Source organism: Triticum urartu, chromosome 3A (genome assembly GCF_056163025.1).
Source record: "Triticum urartu cultivar PI428250 chromosome 3A, HENAU_Tu73, whole genome shotgun sequence".
Classification (NCBI taxonomy): domain Eukaryota; kingdom Viridiplantae; phylum Streptophyta; class Magnoliopsida; order Poales; family Poaceae; genus Triticum; species Triticum urartu.
The window spans coordinates 525172125-525194788 of NC_141875.1; the positions used below are offsets into that span (position 1 = coordinate 525172125).

Consider the following 22664-nt stretch of genomic DNA (forward strand, 5'->3'; position numbering starts at 1 on the left):
CGTCGTGCCCCCGCCTTCCTTGTCTGTTGTGTTGCATCATCGCCGGCAAGCCGTCGTAGCGACACATGCTCGCAACGTCTGGCGTGCTGCATCACAACACCAACAATACCAAGTCGTCGAAGTTACATCCTAGCACCAGGTGGCTCCCTCTTGTGTCGCGGCCCTGTCTTCCTTGTCCGTTGTGTTGCAGCACCGACGGCGAGCAGCGGCACCCTCAAATAACTGTGCCTTCCCTCTGTGCTGCGTTGCATCATTGACGGGGTGTCGCTCCACCTCTGGGCCCCCTCTTCATGTTGTGTTGCAGCGCTGATGTCGAGCAACGGCCTTCTTCTTCCTAATGCGTTGCAGCACAGGCGACAAGCGACGCCCGCCTCTAGCAATTCCATCTTTATGTTGCGTTGCAGCACCAACGAGGAGTGGCACCCGCCTCCGGCCTACCTCTTGGTGTTGCATTGCAGAGGCAGTGGGGAGCGATAGCCATCTCGGGCACCTGCTTCGCAGAAGTGCGGCAAGTAGCCCCGGTTCTGCCTATGCTTGTTGCATAGCAGTTGTTGCGGCATGTGCAGCAGGCCGTGGCCGCCATTGTTCTCTCCAGAATCTTAGCAGCGGTACGCGATGGTCGTCGTTGTGGTTGTTGCGACATGCCTTGCTGCCCCGCTATATCGAGTTGCCCCCTTAGTCGTCTTGCCGCCGCTCTGATAATCCCTCTAAATCTCTTCGGGCGGCAATTTTTCACGGGTGAGCCCGCACGCCAATTCGAACTAGTCACCTCCGATCCCCTCCATCTTTCAGGTTGTTGTCGCATCGGTGATGGCTTCAGGTACCTCCTGGCCAAGGCCTCGTCGACATCTATGGGCCTTGCTGGCGCTCGCTCAGCACCACGTCGTCGTCCATTTCGAGTGCTCGTCGAGATTAGTAAGTGTTGTTTCTTTCAATGACTGAATCGGTTTTGAGTGGCACATTTCTTTTTTCCGCGTCACTTTCTAGAGCCAAAGATCATAGTTCTTGAACGAGCACTCAAAAATATTCTTGTGTGTAGCCCAGAGACCGAGACATGAATGCTACGATGAGTGAGAGCAAGGTGCGGGGTTGAGCCGGCAACTAGATGGAGCCAGCTATGACACGGCACAGGCATCGCATGTGGAGCCGAATCAGAGGTTCGATTGTTTGTGTGCGGGGGGTGCGGGGAGGTTGACGGCGACACATATCGTGGCAGGTATAGAGGGATGGCTGGTAATGGCCATGGGGGGAGTAGGGCGGACCGTGATGCACGTGTGCCCCGGACGCGGGTGATGGCAACAGAAGATTGGGCCGAAGGTGGGTGGAGAAGAGTAAAAATTGTTTAGGTCGCGTTCGGGGAAGAATAACAATATGGGCAATGTGAAGACATGCATAGGGCAACTATGGCTATAGCCCTAGCCCTAATAACAACACCCCTTTTGAAGTTGTGATTCCTTCTTACAAAGTATAAAAAATCATGAAAATTCATTGCTCAAGCTAGCTCAGTCCCAGACATAATCCGTTGCTCTCTGGGAGGAAGATGAGCGATCCGACAGCTCACAAGGAATATCTAAAAAAAATTAGGCAGCCGTAGCTTAGCTGATTCTCTTTTCTTTTCAGTTTTGCTAAGTCCGAGACTTATTATATTTCAGGCGATGCTATATTTGTTTGATCTTGTGTCAAGATCCATGCAATTATTTTTTTAGCTTTTTTCTTGTTTTTATATACTACATCGTTTGATTGAGATTTGGTTAAATCTGAGCCGACCGAGACCTAACCACGCTTTTTTTCAAATAGTTTCTCCGTAGTTCCTATAGTAGTGCAGAACAGCAAGCACGCTCCGGTTCTGTACCGATTCACGTTTTCGAAAACCCCGACAGAGGCGTGGCGATCGTCCGATCAAGGCAGAGGCCAGATCAGTTACACAAGAGGGTCACGGCGGAAGCAAAGGATCCTCGTCCCACGCATGAAATGCCAAGCGGTTGGTGAATGAACTCAGGAATTCGTGTTTGACCTAGGCACCGCCGTCGTGAGCGTTGGTGGCGGCGAGTCACCTCCCTGCCACGCCCACACGATATCGCCCAGCGACGGCTTGAGCTCCTGCTTGTAGAAGTCCTGGAACTCCAGCGAGTCGCCGCCCGTCTTCCTCATCTCCACCACGTGCACCGACGGCGCCACCTCGAAGATCTCCGCCTCCAGGGCCAGCGCCCTTTTCCGGCCGTCCTGGCTCCCCTCCAGCTCCACTCTCCCCTTCTCCTTGTTCAGCTTAAAGCTGAACCTCCCCGCCTCCGCGATCTTCCCCAGCTTGGACACGATCACCGTCGTGGTCTCCTTGCTGGAGAACCGGGCCTCCGACGTCTTGTGCTCCGCGTCGAACATCTTGGCCAGGTCCAGCACGCTCGACCGCGAGATGATGTCGAAGGCGTTCATGCTCGATGGCCTCACGTTGATGGTTGGCGACGACGCGGTCACCTTGGATCTCTTCCTCTTCCGGGTGGCACCCTCCGGTTGGTCGTCGTCGTGATGTCCCCCGGCTTCCTGGCCGAGGAACACCGCCGTTTCGCTTGTGTCGAGGGGCTTGTCGCTGAGGGGGCAGGAGTCTTTCTGGAACCAGGTCCGGGCCATGAGCTTGGTGATGGTGATCCGGGTATTGGGGTTCGGGTCGAGCAGCCGGGCAAGGAGCTTGCGCGCGTCGATGGAGAACCATGCGGGGCACTGGTAGTCGCTCCGTGCGATCCGCTTGTACAGGAGCACGAGGTTGGTGTCGTGGAAAGGGAGGCGGCCTGCCAGGAGCACAAAGAGGATCACGCCGCACGACCAGATGTCCGCCTTTGCGCCGTCATAGCCACGCTTCAGGATCACCTACGTACATGCACACATTGGGCTGGGCATCGTCAATGACGCAAAGAGAAAACGGACAAGCTAGTTAACACGTGCGTGCGTGTGGAACATATTCTCAACCTCGGGAGCGACGTACGCCGGCGTGCCGCACGTCGTGTGCAAGAGGGCGTCACCGCGATGGCGGGAGGCGCCGTCCGCGAGCGCGCTGAGCCCGAAGTCGGAGACCTTAAGGTTGCCGTGCGCGTCAAGGAGGAGGTTCTCGGGCTTGAGGTCACGGTGGTACACGCCACGGCTATGGCAGAACTCGACGGCCGTGATCAGCTGCTGAAAGTAGCGGCGAGCGACCGGCTCCGGGAAGCGCGTGCTCTCGGCGAGGCGAGCGAAGAGCTCGCCGCCGCTCGCGTACTCCATGACGAAGTAGATCCTGGAGCGCGTGGCCATCACCTCGTGGAGGCGGACGACGTTTGGGTGGTGCAGCCGCCTCATCACGTCCACCTCGCGCCTCACCTGGTCCACCGTGCCGGACCGGCGCACGGCTTCCTTGTCGAACACCTTGATGGCCACGACCTCGCCGGTGGAGATGTTATGGGCCTTGTAAACCTTGGCGAAGGTGCCGCGGCCTAGAAGACGGCCCAGCTTGTACCGGCCCATGATCACTTTGGAATCTTGGTTCTTCTCCATGGCCATGGCGATGGGGAGAAAGAGTGTTGTTTCAAGTGATCATCAGCGAGGGTCCGGCTGGGCAAACGGCCGGACGGAGACTCCACACCTGCGTAGCGCTCAAGACGATGGAGGATCATCGGAAAGAGTAGCTGGGGTTTGATATGCATCTTCTGACGGGATCTGTGGCTGCAAACAGATAGGTGATTATTGGCCAGTGATGGTGGAGGCGAACCAAATGAGGAACACCTTTAGCTAATTTTAGAAGTTCTTAGTTTATCAACTAAATCTAAATAATGTAAACACGCCTACTTTAAGGCACATATATAATTGTGATACTTGCGGTTTGGCTCGGAGCGCGCAGTTGCGCGGTTGACCTAGTTTAGAGGTGTAGCTAATGTGGAGGAGCAAGAGAGTGAGAAGAAAAAATGATGCTTGCAAAGCTAAACGCCTCCTTCATGTTTTGGGTCAGCCTTTAACGGTAGATTTTGTTACCAAAATATAATTTATATGTCAAAAACGTTATACTATTGAATTTGTATTCGAAAGAAGTTTCTAAGGGTGCAATTTTTTGCTAAATACTCCATCCGTTCCTAAATAAATGTTATCGTTTTAGTTTAGACTAGCACATATGCTCGTGCGTTGCAACGGGAAGATAATTTTTTTTACAACAAGCAGCGGGAGAGATAATTAATGTGTTTATTCAAAACGGTCTCCACGGCGGTGGGCGACAAAGCCAGGAGCTGCGGTCTTCTCACGGGTCATGTTTGGCCCGCGAGATCTTGATAGTGGTGGGGTTGGTCGGTGTGGCGGCAACCACCCAACTGGTACCCTTTTTTTCCTCTGGGCCCACCTCTGTTTCGGAGTTGTGGTTGTGTTCTTATTTGGTTGTTGCGCGGTGACCTTCGTGGCATGGTTGCTTCGACCAATTTTTCCGACAATGATGTAACCGGATGGATTACTAATTGCAGCACATAAATTATGTTTCAATGTTTCATTAGCATAATTAGCGCATAACCAGGCATGAATGTCCCTTCATTATCAGGTTTATTCTCTTCAACTATTTTTGCACTCATGTGCCCATAAATTTTATTAATTAGAGCAAAACCAGTATATTCTCTCTTATTAGCATGTGTCTACAATTTTTTCCATATAGCCAACCAACATATTGTCTTTTATTTGCACGTGCAAGTTACCTCCAGCAATAATTTATGGAGTCCCTCGTTCTGCTCATAATTCTCGAGACAGCTTCTTTATTCTCACACAATCTCCTTGTTTCTAGACAACTTAGGGATATATAAAAACTGGTGTGATTTAGTATAAGTTCCAAGATGGGACTGTTCTTATCATAATTGCAAGCTAACTGAGTTGGTTTTCTCCACTGGCACAATAGGCAAGGCCCATAGTTCAATCCCCTCGCGCCCTTTATTTTTTGTTGCTTGTTCATCCGACAGAAAAAGAAATGCGTGGTAGGTCCACTTTGACTCACCCGAGGGGTAACCAAAAAAATTGGGAAGCGTGTGGAATGGACCAAACAAATCTATACATATGTTTTTTCCTTTCGTAGGGCAACTGCGCGGAGCTACAATATGACGCTAGTTGTGTCAAATAGCGCGTGAGACGTACAACGGTTCGCGTCTGGGCCAGCCCATTGGCAGGCACCGAAATAACCTGTGTTTCCAAGGCGCCAGTAATAATCCAAAAAAACGACGTGCTAAACGATCGAACACATGACCTTACAGACTCGACCACGTGCCGCTAGCCACGGCAACAAACGCCTACTGCTAACCATGGCCAGCGTAAATATTTAAGAACATAGTGAAACGTCGGATTCAGAACTTTTTTTAAAACATTTTTAAAAATATGAATGGTCATTTTTTTGAAACAATGTGTTTAATATTTCGTCCATTTTGGAAAAAAAACATGAACAAGAGTTGAAATAATATCATTGTTTGAAGACATGAATCTTGTATCAAAATCCAAACAATTTTTTAATTTGTGACCGACTTTTGAAAACGGAACATGTTTTGAACATTCAGAACAATTTTATAAAATGTGTTTTTAAACGCAGACATTATTTTGAATCTCTAAACATTTTACTAAAACAAGAATATTTTTCAAATTTCAAATATTTTCTAAAATACATGTTTTTTAAATCAAAAAAACATTTGGAATATTTCTGAATTTAAAAAATTGAAATGAGAAAATAAATTAATGTTCCAAACATTTTTGAAAAGGGGGAAATGGGAGGACAATATTGTAATTCGAATATTTTTCGAAAAATAGATAATAATTCAAATTATGAACTTTTTGAAAATATTTAGTTACTAAATAAGTTAAAAATAAAAATAAATTTGATGAAAAAAACGGACCGGCCCAGACTTGGGCGCCCTGTAGAACTCTGACTATCTACCGCACATGGCGAGAAGTAGGATTTTCGCAGCTACACGGGCAGGCAAATAAATGGGCTGGCTTCGCTGGGCCATAGCGTGTGCGGGGCAAATACGAAATTCTGGATTGCTAAAAAAACCGACGGATGCACAAAAATTTAGTACCACCTCGGATAGAAAAATAAATTTCGACGGTGAACGGATGAAAAAATCTGAGAAAGGCATCTTGCTTTATTAGTAGGTATAGATATAGAAGGTATATAAGGTATAGATATAGATATGAATTGAGACCATGACACTATGAACTAAAACCATGACATTTATTACAGAGGGAGTATATCTCATATTTCACTAGTCAAATTTATGTTCATGACTAAAATACAAAGGGGCTAATAAGTTATAACAATGTTATTCAACTCACTTCAATTCAAGTAGCCCCCGTGCTGCCCGTCAGATGAGGCGCACGAATCCTATAGCATGACCCATTGCCATATCAGCGAATGCAAATCGCTCTATGGTGCGAACATGCTGGTTATAGTTCACCCTCCCATCACCTCATTCGCGGCCTTATTCTCATTTTTCATTGTTGTCATGGAGCAGGGAGAGAGGGGATGCGGGATGTGGTTGTGGCCCTCCATAGACCTTGTCCCCCGAGACCACGCCCGGCTGCCGCACTTTTGGAGAACGCAACGGCTATCGTGCCCCCGGCTATAGTAGACCTTCACCCTCCTAAGATGGATGTTGTGCTGGCAGCGCGATGGAGGCCGCATCGGTCGGATCCCAATCCACTCCTCTCGTCACCGTGTGACGCTAGGGAGAACACAACCATTGACGCAGCGAGCTGGGAGCCGTTGCTTGTTGATGCAGGTAGATTGTTGGTCACATTGGTATCCGGCGGCATCTCCGAGCCCCCCCCCCCCCCCCCCGACAAGACAACCTGCAGGTCCGGGGTATGCAATCTCTCAGCCTTGCCCTCTTTCTCTCAATCCCATAGACTTGCTTGTGATGTTGTGTTGATTAGATTAATTCCAGCAACTTGTGATGCTAGTCACCTCTAATATTGCCATGTTTCTACAAATCATTTTGCTACTCATAAAGTGGTTACTTTTTCGACCTAGGTCACAAATTTTAGGGGGGGGGGGTCAGTGTAGTGGGTGTTGACCACGGCAAATGTTCTACCCTGAATGCCTGAAAACTTCTAAGAAAAATTGTTTTGTACACATGGCAACTTTTGAAGAATGGTTGCAATCTCCACATGGAAAATTCAAAACATTTTTTTCCATAACATGACAAATTAAGAAATTATTTTAATGTTCAAATGACAACTTTAGGGACTTTGTATAGTTGTCGATTTTCCTAGGAGACATGAATTTATATAGTTGTTAAATTTTCACATGATAGGATAGGATGACAACATAGATTGATGGCAAATATGTACATAATAAGTAAGACTATATATATAGGCTAGGATGTCAAAATACATTTGATGGCAAATCTCTGCATAACAGGTAATGCTATGTATGTGTGTTTTTGATTCATGGCAATTACATTGTTGTTTATTGATGGTATCATAAATCGCAACAAAGAAGTTATTGCCATGAATTTCATAGCACAAAAATTTGTCATGTTTTTTTTGTGTTGTTGTCCCGATTAATGAGTACAAAAATTTCCATGCTTCATAGGTTATTCTTCATTATCAGTACAATCATTTTCCAAGTTTTTCCATGCTTCATAGTAAAAAAAATTATACATTTGCCATGTTACCATCTCTATTCTCTATTTTTTGCCATGATTTAGGACACAATAATTTCTAAGTTGCTCATGTAACCATTTTTACATATTTTCCAAAACTATAGTGCAAAAAAATCCAGAACGTGCCATCTAACAATTACATATTTTTGTCCTAAGTTTACCATGATTTAGTAATTTCAGTTTTCTAAAAAAATCCATGTGGCCATTTACAAAATTTCCCAACATTGCCTTTCATTCATGGAAATTAATTTTCTAAATTTTCCATGTGGACCACTACAAATATTTTTTACTGAATTTTTTGTGCTTCGGAGTAAAAAATTCCTACATATGCCATATGACCATCACAATATTCTCTAATTTTGCCATGATTTTTAGAATATAAAAGATTCTAGATTTTTCATGTAACCCATTTACATTTATCAAAAAATTGCCATGTTTTTCTTCCTACTTAAAAGTTTGAGTTGGTGATGAGTTCACCAACCACCACCACCACCCTAGGCGCGAGACCGCTACAACATCAACCCAAATAAAAAAATGTGCATGATGGGAGCCCAAATAAAAAATGATTGCTACTAGTGTTCTACTTTAGACTGCACAGACGTAGGAACTGTTCAAACACCTGATAGATAAAATAATGCTACTGCTCACACAGGAGAGTATCAGGTGATACCACACCTAAAATGCTCCCATGATAGCAATTTCAAAAAATCAATTTGATATTTTTGTGAATTTTCACGACATATGTGACTACAACCCCTTAAAAAATCAGATCCAAATTGAAATACACATCGAGAAACAAAAAATGATAAATCTAGCATGAATAGTGTCACAAAAGGGCAAAAGCAAAATTGATACTATTCACATTTGAATTTGTCTTTTTTTTTGTTTGTCAATGTACATTTCGAATTTGAAGCTAAAATTTTTAGGGGATGTAGACACATTCCTTGTGAACATTCATGATTTTTTTTAGAATTTTTTGAAAAATTTATAATTGAATTTTTTGAAATGGTATCCTGGGAACATTTAGGGCGTGGTATCACTGGATATTCTCCCTGCTAACACACATACTTACTATTTGCTACAGTGTAACTGATAAATAAACTGATGCCACTGTCGACACACGTGGTACATGCGGTGGAATGCGGAATTTGGACAGACCCAGGTTCCTGCATGCATGCAGGCCCTACATGGTCCTTATCTCCTTTTCATGTTCTTGAATCTTAACATTTCTTCCGGAGCGAACGACATAGCATGGTTAAACATGATCTATTTATTTTTCTTTTTGGAATAGTAAGGTGTGGGGATGAATACATGACCGGGCGTTGTACAAATATCATACAACGTTGCGCAAAAAAAAAATCGTACATCAAATATCGTACGGGTAGGTGAACTTATCTGTAATTGGATTGTTAGATGGACAGTAATATCCTAGCTCATCTGAGTTGGATTTCCGGCGATGCATCTACGATGACTTTATTCAATCTTAAGATATATGTCGGCTCGGTCTAATTGGAGGTGCTCATATATAAAGATAGGACGTAAGGGTGTGCGTTCATATAAATGAGTGTATATATATATATATATATATATATATATTATTTATATATATATAAGTGTTTGCGTCTGTACCGTGTTAAAAAAAAGCATTGTACGCATAGCATCAGTATTTTTCAGTTCTTCTATTATCTTTCTCTCTTTATACAACCCTGCGAGCATGTCGACGCCCTTCGTTGGAGCGCTGCTTCAGCCTGAAGCCAGCAGCTCGGCCTCCAGCCCATGTTCGTGCACCATCTCTAGCCGTCGGTCCTTATCTCTTCTGCCTCATGGACGTAGCCGCCCTCTTGAGCGGGCACCACTGGCTGTTCGAACCTAATGGGCCACCAGCACCCTAGAGCTCACGCCACTGACTTCCCCTATCTAGGCGGCTACCGTAAAAAAAAAAGCTAGGCGGCTAACTTGGCATTTCATATTCAAGTTAGTCAAATAACACCTGGCCGGAGATTGTACTCCTTTCGTTTTTATTTACTCTACATATTAGGTTTGACCTAAATAAAATTTTATAAAGTTTGACTAAGTTTATCGAAACAATCTAAACTTTCGTAATAAAAAATTATATAATATGAAACTGTATTGAATAATGATTTTAATGGTATTAACTTGGTGTTGTGGATGTTACTTTTTTTATATATAAACTTGGTCAAAGTTTAGAGAGTTTCACTCAAGACAAAGCTAATATGTGAAGTACATTAAAATGGAGAGAGTGCGTAATAATTATATACACGCGTCTAACTGAAAAAGGCAGCATGGGAAATTATATTACATGGAGAAAGTTCTTGTATTGTAAATTTGTAGAATATGATGACTTATTATCATTATAATTTTTATAAAAGGAGGATGGCCCCCGGCTTCTGCATCTGGACGATGCATGCAGCCATTTTATTAATTATTCACAAATACCTTACAAAGAAATACATCTGTAAGTCTGAAGCCATCATCTTCGCAACATCTGTCGCTACTCCTAACTAACTGATGAAGGGGTGCCAATAGTCCGAGCCGAATACCAAACCGACCTCGCACCAAAGCCTAACATCTAAAACTTGAGGGCCCAACCAAGCCAGACTATAAGGTCTCGGGCACACACCAGTCTGGAGCCCTCTGAGAGGTTGCCGCCGCCATCTTTCACTGGTCCATCTTCTGAGCAGGTACCGACGCATCAATTGTCAGGCCTGCAGCCAACGCCACCATGGTGCCAGACAAAGCCACCTTCCTACGCGCGTCGATCATTACACATCCGCCGCCAAGACCTTGCTGCACCACGCCGCCGAGACTCCACATCGTCGATGTGTGACATGAAATGCCGCTCCACCACTAAAACCGTCTACTGGTCCCTCGATCCAATGCACACCTCCAAGAATGATGCCCCCAAGGAGGAAACGACTGAAGAGTGCCGCCATCATCCGATCAACTGATCAAGGGTTTCCTCTGGAGGTAGCGGGAGGAGCTAGGAGCTTCCCCTCAATGATGCCTTCCAAAAGGAAATGGCACAAGGGCGTTGCCATCACAGGCTCCAGCCACCGGTCGAAGACCAGGTTTTCACCCGGATCTGTTCCAAAAAATTCAGCCGACAACCTGTGCACTGTATCGGTCACCTTCAAAGCCCCAGATCTAGCTGCCTATATCAGCAACCATCCACAACAACATTGTCACCGCGGGAGCCCTGACACACTGGCCACACCGGCCACTACCTGGGAGGAGCGCTGCCACCCCACCTCGCCAAACCGTGATAGCCGCCGAGAGGGATCCCGGGCGCTTGTCACCATCTCTGGTCCGAACCAATCCAGAGCCAAGGCCACCAGATCGTCGGTGAAGATCCACTTTAGGCAGGGATAACGCCACGCCATGCGGTTGTGGGCAGCCCAAGCTTCACCTGCCGCCACCTTCCAGGGATGTCGCCCCGGGATCCAGGCCGAACATCGCCGCCGCCACCGGCCACGTTCCGCTATCGCCGAATCACCGAGCCGTTGGCCACCGCAACCATGGCCGTCGTGACCACGCAGACGCGCCCAACGGCCCGCATCACCCGATCTTCCTCGTCACCCTGCAGCTCCGCCGCCTCTGCCCACTACCATGTCGCCGCCTTGCACCATCGCCAGAGGCGAGCCTCCGTGCCGCCATGAACCAGATCAGGATGAGACGCCCCGGCACCGATGGGAGACCTGCCTCACCCGATCCAGACGTGGTAGGGAAGTGGTCCTCCGCCGCCGCCGTCGGTCGGCCGAGGCTTCCCTTGAGGGCTTCCTCCAGCGGTGACAGAGGGGAGGGTGCGATGGAGGCGGCCCGGAGGCAGGGTTGAGATCTCCGCCCGAGTCTCCCAAGTAGGGGCGACGCGGGTGACGTAGACGGTTCATGTAGAATATGATAATTAACATTGGACTATTGTAAATTTGTAACGGTGGTGAATGAACATGATAAACCAAAGATGTTTCACCGCTATGTTATGCCGAAAGCTCTAACATATTCCATCCAGAAAGTCAAGTTATGTGTCATCAGATGACGCAGATTTATCGGGCAAATTAGCTAGGTACGCCATTTCCTACTTGTATTACTCGTAGTATCGAGCATGCATTGCAATGTTAGAATGATGAGAAAACTTTGGTCATTTCAGCGGCTAGCATGGTGAAACATTTGAACATCGTTTTAGACTAAGTACAAGAAATTTGGAATTGAGCTCAACAAGCCATAACTGATGTTATCGTTTTGTCAATGATCTTGCATTGAATAGCTATGTCATAGTCTTGGTTGCCATTATGACACTGCACATAACTAATGATCGATACAAAATAAGTTCCCACCTTTTTCATGCGAACAACTACAAAATTTTCTAAATTTGCCATCATTGTTAGCAGCCACTTAAGCGCAACTCCTAATTTTTGTCATGTGACCATTACAATTTTACAAAAGTTGCCATGTTGAGATAACAAAATTCTCTTAAATTTGCCATGTTGAGATTACAATCATGAAAATTCTCTTAAATGTGTCATGATTGTTAGCGGCCACCTAGGCACAAATCCAACATTTTATATAATGAAATTCTATATTCATTTTGTAGAACATAGCAATTTTATTACATAGGTCCTGGAAAGTTTATTAATTATAGCATGGTAATTTATAATTATAGGATGGCAATTTTATTAATTAACGCATGTCATTTTTAGTAATTAAAACATGGCAATTAAAGCATGGATGGCTACTTTAGTACGAACATCATTGCTACCTTTTCATCTACATTTTAAGTTATGGCAATTTTAGTTTCTCATGCATTGCAAATCTGGATTTTCATTGATGGCTATTTGGGTTCACACATCATGGCTAGTTTTGTGTGTGTGTGTGTGTGTGTGTATTACATACGGCAAACTTAGGTACAAAACATATCCTCCACCAGCTGGTTGTTTTATTCACAAGATATGAGTATGGTAACATGTGTCTCCTACTTCATTGATTTTTTTTCGCGAATACGCAAAGCTTGCGTATCATTGCATTGATAGAAGGAAAGCAGAAAAGTACATAGGAGGGTACAACACATAATACGGACGCATACATGAGAAGGCATGGACATGGAACCCAGAGCAGAGAGACACATGATGCTCACCCCGAACAAAAGAAAATATCACACCTAAACCACCAAGCCAGACCCAAGTAGAGGGGCAAGCCAAACCAGCCAAACACCAAACATCTCTAAATCCAACATCGGGGACGCCGCGAGCATGCAAGGTGGTGCCTTCAAGAAGGGGAGCGATATCGTGACGCCTCCGCCATCTGATCCAAAGAGTCGGACCAAGGTTTTTCCCCGTTGCTCGAAGAAGGGCACGGATAGAGGCCATGGCAGCGCCTCCAAGAAGGGAAATGACATCCGCGGGTGCTGTCGCTGCCAGCTTCGGCGAGCCGAGTAGGGATTTCACCCTGGCCTAATTCCGAGCGACCCCATTGCCACAGATCAGGGTCCAGAGATGAGGAAGTCGCTTTGCTGGTCAAGATCACCACCCCAAGATATGGTGGGTGGGGTTGCGTGCTACCCCTTGAGCACTGCGTTGGTTTTCCCTTGAAGAGAAAAAGGTGATGCAGCAAAGTAGCGTAATTATTTCCCTCAGTTTTTGAGAACCAAGGTATCAATCCAGTAGAAGGCTACGCGCGAGTCCCTCGCACCTACACAAAACAAATAAATCCTCGCAACCAACGCGATAAGGGGTTGTCAATCGCTACACGGTCACTTACGAGAGTGAGATCTGATAGATATGATAAGATAATACTTTTGGTATTTTTATGATAAAGATGCAAAGTAAAATAAAAGCAAAGGAAATAACTAAGTGTTGGAAGATTAATATGATGAAGATAGACCCGGGGGCCATAAGTTTCACTAGTGGCTTCTCTCAAGAGCATAAGTATTTTACAGTGGGTGAACAAATTAGTGTTGAGCAATTGACAGAATTGAGCATAATTATGAGAATATCTAGGTATGATCATGTATATAGGCATCACGTCCGAGACAAGTAGACCGACTCCTGCCTGCATCTACTACTATTACTCCACACATCGACCGCTATCCAGCATGCATCTAGAGTATTAAGTTCATAAGAACAGAGTAACGCCTTAAGCAAGATGACATAATGTAGAGTGATAAATTCATGCAATATGATAAAAAAATCCATCTTGTTATCCTCGATGGCAACAATACAATGCGTGCCTTACTGCCCCTACTGTCACTGGGAAAGGACACCGCAAGATTGAACCCAAAGCTAAGAACTTCTCCCATTGCAAGAAAGATCAATCTAGTAGGCCAAACCAAACTGATAATTCAAAGAAACTTGCAAAGATAACCAATCATACATAAAAGAATTCAGAGAAGATTCAAATATTGTTCATAGATAAACTTGATCATAAACCCACAATTCATCGGTCTCAACAAACACACCGCAAAAAAAGATTACATCGAATAGATCTCCACAAGAGAGGGGGAGAACTTTATATTGAGATCCAAAAAGAGAGAAGCCATCTAGCTGATAACTATGGACCCGAAGGTCTGAGATAAACTACTCACACTTCATCGGAGAGGCTATGGTGTTGATGTAGAAGCCCTCCGTGATCGATGCCCCCTCCGACGGAGCTCCGGAACAGGCCCCAAGATGGGATCTCGTGGATATAGAAAGTTACGGTGGTGGAATTAGGGTTTTGGCTCTGTATCTGATCGTTTGGGAGTACGTAGGTATATATAGGAGGAAGGAGTACGTCGGTGGAGCAAGAGGGGGCCCACGAGGGTGGAGGGCGCGCCCCCCTACCTCGTGGCTTCCCTCTTGGTTGCTTGACGTAGGGTCCAAATCTCCTGGATCTTGTTCGTTCCAAAAATCACGTTTCTGAAGATTTCATTCCGTTTGATATTCCTTTTCTTCGAAACCCTAAAATAGGCAAAAAAACAGCAATTTTGGGATGGGCCTCCGGTTAATAGGTTAGTTTCAAAAATAATATAAAAGTGAATAATAAAGCACAATAATGTTCAAAACAGAAAATAATATAGCATGGAGCAATCAAAAATTATAGATGCGTTGGAGACGTATCATTGCGCTTGCCGCCGGAGGATGGCACCGGGCGACGCGAAAGACGTTAGCTCTGGGATTGGCACGCCGTGACGGTGGATGGGGTCAGAATGCGGCAGGGGCGAAGAGAGCCGACGCGGAAGAGAGGATGACGACCGACGCCACCGACAAGCTAGGAGCCGAAAAGGAGTGCAGATCCAAACTGCTGGGGATAGAACTGTCGGGACACCGGTGAGACAAGTGTTGTAGAGGACGCAACAATTGGACCGTCGGGGCCGGAACCACGCCGACAGAGGACACTAGCAAGCTGTGGACACTGGAGAACGCAAGTCCATGCTCGCTAGGACCAGAGCGGTGCCGACAAAGGGTCCACCACGAGGCCGCAACCAGACCCGCCAAGGGAGACCACCGTGACCACACAAATCGGACGGAGACAACACCATAGCTCGGAGAAGGCATCACGCGAAGATGAGGAGTAGCATGCAACAGGGCAGGGCCAGAGCCTCGGATCGCCTGCCTCCTCCACCACCTAGAGCCGCGCTCACACCATCAACAGTAGCACGGGAGGAAGCGGCTTGGGGAGGAGCAGACCGAGCTCATGCAGCCGCACCGGGCCGGAGGACGCAGCAGCCGGAGGGAGGGGTGGGGATCAGCTTCTCCAGAACGAATATGGGCAGGGTCGGGCCATGCACACGGGGGAGACACCGGGGTGCCACCACCGCAGATCCGGCCAGGGAGGGGATGAGTGTCGTCATCGGAGACGAGGGAGGCGGCGCTGGGGGCGCAGTGGTGAAGGGGCTCCGGCCAGATGGAGGGGGGGGGGGGGGGGGGGGGGGGGAGGGGGGACGAGACCGCCCCGCCGCCACCTTCAGTAGGCGCGGCGTGGCTTCGCCGGCCGGCCCTCCGGCAGTGGCGCAGCGGGGAGCGGTGGTGGGGGAGAGAGCTAGGCGGCGTCACTAGTTCTCCCCCGTGTCGCCAGATGCGGGCGATGCGGGGGACGAAAGGGTGTGTTCTCTAGATCTGGATAATAATTATTCACTTCATTGATTCTTGTTTTCTGGGTGGAAAGATGTAGGGACGGGGAGAATCACCTTTCTTCTTCTTTCTATTCATCTCATCTTTGAATTCTGCTCTCATCTCCACGAAGGCGGGGAAGGAGAGCATGGGTTGTAGGGTTAGGGGGTAGGAGGAAGTGTGTGATTTTCCAACAGAATTAGCTTAACAAAATTCAAACTATGAAATATGTAAGGGGGAGATATATGTTTTTCCATTTTTTTTATAATCTATTTGAATGCTTCTTGTCATGGCAAATCTTTACACTGCTAATCTTCCTTTTTTGCCTCAAAAAAAAATCTTCCCTTTTTTTCAATGGCAATCAATTTTTTGTATAGGTAAATTGCATGTGTCCAGCCCTGACAGACCAGACATGATTTTTGCCAACTAATCCATTTGCCAGAGCAGGGGAAGAAGCAGAGGGAGAGGTCGAGTGGCCTGGGGCACGCGCTTTTTGGGTCGCGTTGGGGGGGTATTTGCGAGTGAACGAATATGTTCGCTCATGTCTACCTTGTTGTGAGAATGATCGTTCGCTCAGGTACCTCCATGGAACGTCAACGCACTATTGGTGTTCATAAATTAAGACGGAAAAGGTAGCTACTTTGTTGAGGAAGTGAGAGGGGAAAAGGAAGAAAGGGCCACCATGGATAGAGAAAAAGTGAAAAGGATGGAGAGAGAACTTCTTTAAGGACTAGATGAAAATAATATTTCATCACTCTTCTAATGTGGATTAACGAGGCTAAGGCATGGTACTGCCCTTATTGAAGATGCCCTTACAAATTCACTTGACCAGTACATCCTGATATTTTCTCTGAAGTGAAGTTCATGTGTTGCCACTGAAAGAAAAGTTCTCTTGTTTTATAACTACTGGATACTGGAAGAAAAAGTTCAACTGCACATATGCTACTACACTGCTAAAGTAAGCAGATCAAGTGGTCACAAGTGTTTTTTCTTTTTCTTTTTGAAATGTCACAAATGTGACTTGCTTTCAAAGAAAAGCTAAACTTACACACGGGAAACCCACGGCAATAATACCCAGACGCCGGGATATGTGCTTTCACTCTCAGTGCCGAGACACATCAAACACGACGGTCATGAATATATCAAACGTCTTTTCAAATATTCCACAAATAAACAAGCTGTAGTATTTTGCCGATCGTATTAATGGTCGACACCCATCGTCCAACGATGTTGTCGTCTCCGTCAGTCGCTGTCGGCGCTCATCGTCGGATCCAGGGAAAAGAACACGGGCGGAGATACGATGGGGACACGACGACGATGCATAATGCGAAATCTTTATCTCCGCACGCAGATGATGCGCGACCATGGCCCAGGCCGCCAACTCCAGGCCGCACACGGCGCTTTCGTGGCCGAACGCCGGCCCCGCCTGTCCCCCGCGCCCTGCCCCAGCCCGAGCAGCCGACGGTCGACCACGCGTGCCGACCTGCCGAGGTAGGCCATGGCCATCCATCATCACCTACGCCGTGCTGCTCAGTGCTCATTCACGTGCGCGGCAGCGACGACGATGCCTCGTGCGTGCCATTTCCATGGACGGACAGCGCAGGTCCGAGGCAATGGCAGGGATCTGGACTTCTGCACACAATTATGCGGATCAGAGAATGCAAGATTCGGAATCCAAGCACGTCTGCATGTGTCTGGTGGCCAAAGGTTTGTGCATGCATGCGATGCATGTTGCACCCAATTTATTCCTCAATCAGTTCGGTCCTTGAATTAACGATTACCCAAAATTATTCGGTTCTGCTGATTAAACCAGCAGCGGGAGTACATACACAATCATCAGCTAATTAAGTAGAGAAAATACAACATTTAAACAGCAGCTAGGGCGACACCATATACAGCCACAATCTAGCTCCGTCTCGGATAACATTATGTATGCTCTCCAGGGTTAACCAAGTAACCGCGCTCATCATCGTCAGTGCCCGAGACTACAAGAACTCTTGCTCCTGTCAGTTGCACCCGACTCCAGTTTCTTTCTAGCTTGGAGAGTCGCTCCCCCTATCCCCGTTAGCTCTAGGGGCGGTGGCGCCTGTTACCTTCAAGGCCTGCATCAAGCAAAGAAATGAATGTTACCTCCCAGTACATCAGTTAGAGCATGTACAATGCAATATGCTTATACATGGGGCAATTCACATACTTCAACACATCACATTCACCTCAAAATTGGAAAAAAAATTAGCGTGGCTCGTTATCCACAACAGAGTTTGGACGGCTGATAGGCTTCAGAGGAGAGGATGGCCAAATTGTGACAAATGCCCACTCTGCAGTCAGGTGCAAGAATCTGCAGCACACCTGATCTTCAAGTGACGTTTCTCTGTTCGGATTTGGAATGCGGTCTTCTCATGGCTCGGGCTTGCTATCCCCACGGCTCCGTGGCTCCTGTTCGATTCGGTGAAATCTTGGTGGGATGCGGTTCTCTCTGATAATACACTCCCGATGAAGGCCCTATCTTCCCTGTTACTTCTTGTGGGATGGGAGATATGGAATGAAAGGAATGCTCGTGTCTTCAGGAGCAAAGCGGCGCCGGTGGCGATTGTCATGCGACGTATCAAAGATGAAGTTTCGATTTGGGCCACTGCAGGCGCTAAGCATTTGCGTAATGTAATACCGCGAGAGTAATTGTTTTGCTTTTCCGCCGCTTGGCGATGTCTGTTCTGAAACCTCTTATTAAATGAAAATGGCAAGTCTTTTGCCTTGTTTCAAAAAAAAAAATTGGAAAATTCAAGCCCCTACAATGTATATATGTACCATAAGAAAACCCTCAGCCTTCAGGTGAGCAATCAACCACAGTTCAACGTTTGGATGCTAAGGGTAGTGTTTGGTCGGTGGTCTAAAACCAACCCTACCGATTTTTTGGTAATTGTTCGGATGGGTGCCAAATTTTTCGCATGCCCAAAACCCCGGTTCATTTTTCTTGCCAGCATTTGCCAAATTCTAGCTACCCAAATATTTGGTAGGCTAGGCTTGGCTCAAACCAAAGATGTCCCAACAAATTCCGGAAGTGCTTCTCAAATGAAGGTCGACCAGAATAATAACAAATCTTGCAGGAACACCCTGGTGTTAGCTTCAGCTTTTTTTATGAAAGCTCTATATATTCTATCTGAGTAAAGTCATGGATCTATACCATCAATTTTGCCAGGCTGGATACAATGGAGGAGTAACTTTTAGAGTGTCGGGCAGTGGGTAGATATGTAAGGTTTGTCGAACTAACAACAAAAATTCAGCAGAACCGAATCATAATTGTGCACCCAACGTCCGGATCATATCAAGTGGTTAATAAGGATCTAACACAGTATGTTATCATCAATTACAGAGAAGGGAACAATAACTAAAACGTTTGATCGAGTGAGTACCATATAATTGATTATATTTGCTAGATATTTCCATAACTAGGATGCAATTATATCTATTTTTCTTTGCACCAAATTAAGTGGACAGAGTGCAGCAGACCTTTTAGCGGCCAGTTATTGTGATCGCAGACAGACACACACGTACCACACCACAAAAATCTATTGCTATTTAAATGTGGCTCCAGCCCCTCTCCTCTTCAGAGGTAAATATGAAAGCACAAAATCATGTGAAGCGCAGGTCTTTAGGTGAAAATAAAGGTGTTTCTACCCTTAATGAGTACTAACCAAGCAACCCCTCTGATTCTCCACTCTACTTAGGTGATGAAAAATATACATCCACGAAAATTTGTGGTAATGCATTGGAAAAAGGATCACTGTTGTATAATTGACAAGCTTTGTTGGAGAAATGCAGAACCACTCTGTCTCTCTCGAGCAAATATTGTGTGCTTATGCTTAAGGAACAAATGAAACAATTTGTAATCGTTTCAACAGCCACAAACTAGGTTGATTAGAACTACGAACAATCAATTTCACTTTGTTTTCATCAAGTACCCGTACATCTGATTAGAACTACGAACAATCAAATCAAAAACTATTTCAGATCTTTCTTGTGTGTAGTAGAGATTTCAATCGTTGACAGTTTTCAAAGGATGAGGTGAGTAGATCAAACTGCATCGGATTACAGATCAAAATCTTCCAATTACTTGTGTTAAAATTACAATTATTTGGTAGGAGAACATAATTAGCAAAAGAAAACATATATGGACAAAATTTGCAATTTTATGATACAGAAAGTTTAATCAGGTAAGAACAGTATTACCTAGCATGTGGTGCACAAGATAGAATCGATTGAGCATGCGATTTTAAGATGCAAAAACTACATACCCAAGTACTCCCTCCGTTCCAAAATAGATGACCCAACTTTGTATCACATAATACCATTTTCGACACAACATATCATGTTTGAGAAACACCTTTTATTATTTAATATTTACCTCCAACAAAAAAGAAAAAGCAAGGAAAAAATAGTACCTTTCGGCCTACTCAGAAATGGTAGGTGTATTTGGAACTGGGACCATCTGGTGCACAAGATGCTGCATTCCTGGCTTCAGTTCCTTGTTGCAGAAATCATCATACTCTTCCTTATCCCCGGCCTTCTTTTTTACCTCCACTACTACAAGGGAGGGTGTGAGTTCAAAAATCTCCGCGCAGATTGTTAGTGGACCCTTGACCCCTTCCCTTGTGCCCTCCAGGCTCACCCGCCAATCCTTCTTCCGCACCGCGAAGCTCTTCACATTTGCGATCTCCTCCAATTTGGTTATAATGTCCGACATAGGTTCACTCGAGATGAATCTCACCTCGTCCCCTTTTTCCTCAAACAGCCCCGACAAGTTGAATCCCCTTGAGAATGATATGATGTCGAACGCATTAAGGCTAGCGGGGCGCGGGAGCGGCCCGCGGAGCCTGTGGCGCTCTTCAAATGACGATGTGGCAGGGCAGGACACGACTGATGCGTCGGACTCTGACCCTGAGTCGTCTCCATCAACTTCTTGTGGGGATGGAGATGGAGGTGGAGGCGGCAATGGTTGAGGAAGAGGGTCGGTGAGACCCAAGTCGAGCATATCATTCTCGGCATCTATGACGTTGTACAGCTGGTCGTCTTCAATATAGAACTTGACTGGCCGGAATCCTTTCTTGAACCACCGGCTCTCCATGACCTCCGGCAAGGTGATCCTGGTGCTTGGGTTTGTGTCAAGGAAACGCATGATCAGGCTAGTAAGGTCCTTGGAGAACCACCGTGGACACCGGAACTCTCCCTTGTAAACCTTACGGTACATGGCCATGAGGTTCTGGTCATGGAAAGGGAGGTATCCGGCCATGAGAACAAAGAGGATGACGCCGCAGGACCATATGTCGGCCTTGGCGCCTTCGTATCCACGGCGGGCGAGGACCTCGGGCGCGACGTAGGCCGGCGTGCCGCAGAAGGTGTGGAGGAGACCCTCTGGCTGGAACGGCTCGGCGACGGCGGAGAGGCCGAAGTCGGAGACCTTGAGGTTGCCCGCCTCGTCGACGAGGAGGTTCTCCGGCTTGAGGTCCCGGTGGAAGACCCCGCGGGTGTGGCAGAATCCGACGGCGGAGATGAGGTGCTGGAAGTAGCGGCGCGCAATGTCCTCCTTGAGGCGGCCCTTGGAGACGCGGGAGAAGAGCTCGCCGCCGCGGACGAGCTCCATGACGAAGTAGATCTTGGTCTTGGTGGCCATGACCTCGAAGAGGTGCACGATGTTGGGGTGGCGCACGCGGCGGAGCACGGCGATCTCGCGCTTGATGTGCGAGACGAGGCCGCTCCGCACGGCCTTCTCCCGGTCGAGCACCTTGATGGCCACGCTCTCGCCGGTCTGCAGGTGCCGCGCGTGGTACACCTTGGCGAAGGTGCCCTTGCCCAGGACGCGGCCCAGCTCGTACCGCCCCATGAGCAGCCCGCGGGAGCCTGTGCCGCCTCGCTTGGCCGCCGCCGAGGAGGAGGAGGAGGAGGAAGGGGACGGCAGCCGCGCGGCCTGCGGCGACGGGTCACGCGGCGGCGGCTTGGTGGCCGCCATCGACGGGTGGTGGCGGTGGGCGGGGAGGCGAGGCGAAGGGGATTGGGTGGAGGTGGAGGTGGAGCAGCCGGCCTCGAAGGAGGTGAGCTTAACGGCTCTGCGGAAACTATTTCTCGTTTGCTTTGCTCTCCGCCTTCTCTATGGCTCTGCTCCGTGGAGCATGGTTGGGCTGGGGCTCTTCGCTTGGCTTGGGAGGGCAGATATTTTTTCCCCGGCTCCTCGCATTTTGTATTTTTATTATGGGCTTGTTTCACCCAATTGCTGGAGTCTCTTCGTGCACAGCTTTTGTGCCATATTTCGAGGGTTCTTTTTTGCGTAAAGCTCTGGCTGTTGCCAAGCAAAGCAAACGGTGGATTGGGAGCCGGTGTACCAGCTGTAAATAAGTTTGCCACACACAAAAGGAAGAAAGCTCCAGGGGTACTTTTGTTTTATAAGCAGCACTTTTATTATTTCACTGGAGTCATTCACAATTTACATGTGGAGATGAATTTTTTTTTGCGGGGTCACGTGGAGATGAAATTGACAACATACTCTCAGGGCTCAATTTGCTCACTAACTTCTCTCTCCAAATAAGAGCTGTATTTCTTTACTTTTAGATTTGTTTGTGCTTTTGCCCCGCAAAACCTTATATTAACATTATTATTGCATTTGCATTGCTTATATAGACGTGGTAGTTGCTTTATTTATAAAGCCGGACAAAAATCTATTTCAAGATAAGTTGTATTTCTGAACATTCAAGCGTTTGCGGTGTTAACAACGAGTCTTCGAGTTGTTGCAATTCTGATTGAGTTCTATCTAGAAGGTGTTCAAAATGTTTGATCTGGCAACTCTCAAAAAGTTATAGATGTTATCAAGTTGCCGACGTGTACTTCTTGTTCTCTATATGGTTTCGTCCTGCATACAATTTGTATCATT

General features: G+C 46.8%; 2 protein-coding genes and 1 long non-coding RNA gene across 3 annotated transcripts; all 3 read right to left on the minus strand.

Annotated features, from left to right (window-relative positions):
- Positions 1 to 1570: 1570 nt before the first annotated feature.
- On the minus strand, positions 1571 to 3650 carry LOC125548627 (CBL-interacting protein kinase 30-like). Its single transcript, XM_048712193.2, has 2 exons — positions 2962 to 3650; positions 1571 to 2862 (listed from the first exon to the last, which is right to left on the minus strand). The coding sequence occupies exons 1-2, from the start codon at positions 3526 to 3528 to the stop codon at positions 1996 to 1998; spliced, it is 1434 nt and encodes a 477-aa protein (XP_048568150.1). The 5' UTR covers positions 3529 to 3650; the 3' UTR covers positions 1571 to 1995.
- A 10392-nt stretch (positions 3651 to 14042) lies between these two features.
- On the minus strand, positions 14043 to 16663 carry LOC147980354 (uncharacterized). The gene is made up of 2 exons (XR_015619274.1): positions 15823 to 16663; positions 14043 to 14593 (listed from the first exon to the last, which is right to left on the minus strand). It is a non-coding gene; the product is annotated as an uncharacterized LOC147980354 (long non-coding RNA).
- Positions 16664 to 17486: 823 nt separating this feature from the next.
- On the minus strand, positions 17487 to 21961 carry LOC125544788 (CBL-interacting protein kinase 19). The gene is made up of 2 exons (XM_048708543.2): positions 20185 to 21961; positions 17487 to 17847 (listed from the first exon to the last, which is right to left on the minus strand). The coding sequence occupies exon 1, from the start codon at positions 21747 to 21749 to the stop codon at positions 20193 to 20195; it is 1557 nt and encodes a 518-aa protein (XP_048564500.1). The 5' UTR covers positions 21750 to 21961; the 3' UTR covers positions 17487 to 17847; positions 20185 to 20192.
- Between the last annotated feature and the right edge of the window lie 703 nt (positions 21962 to 22664).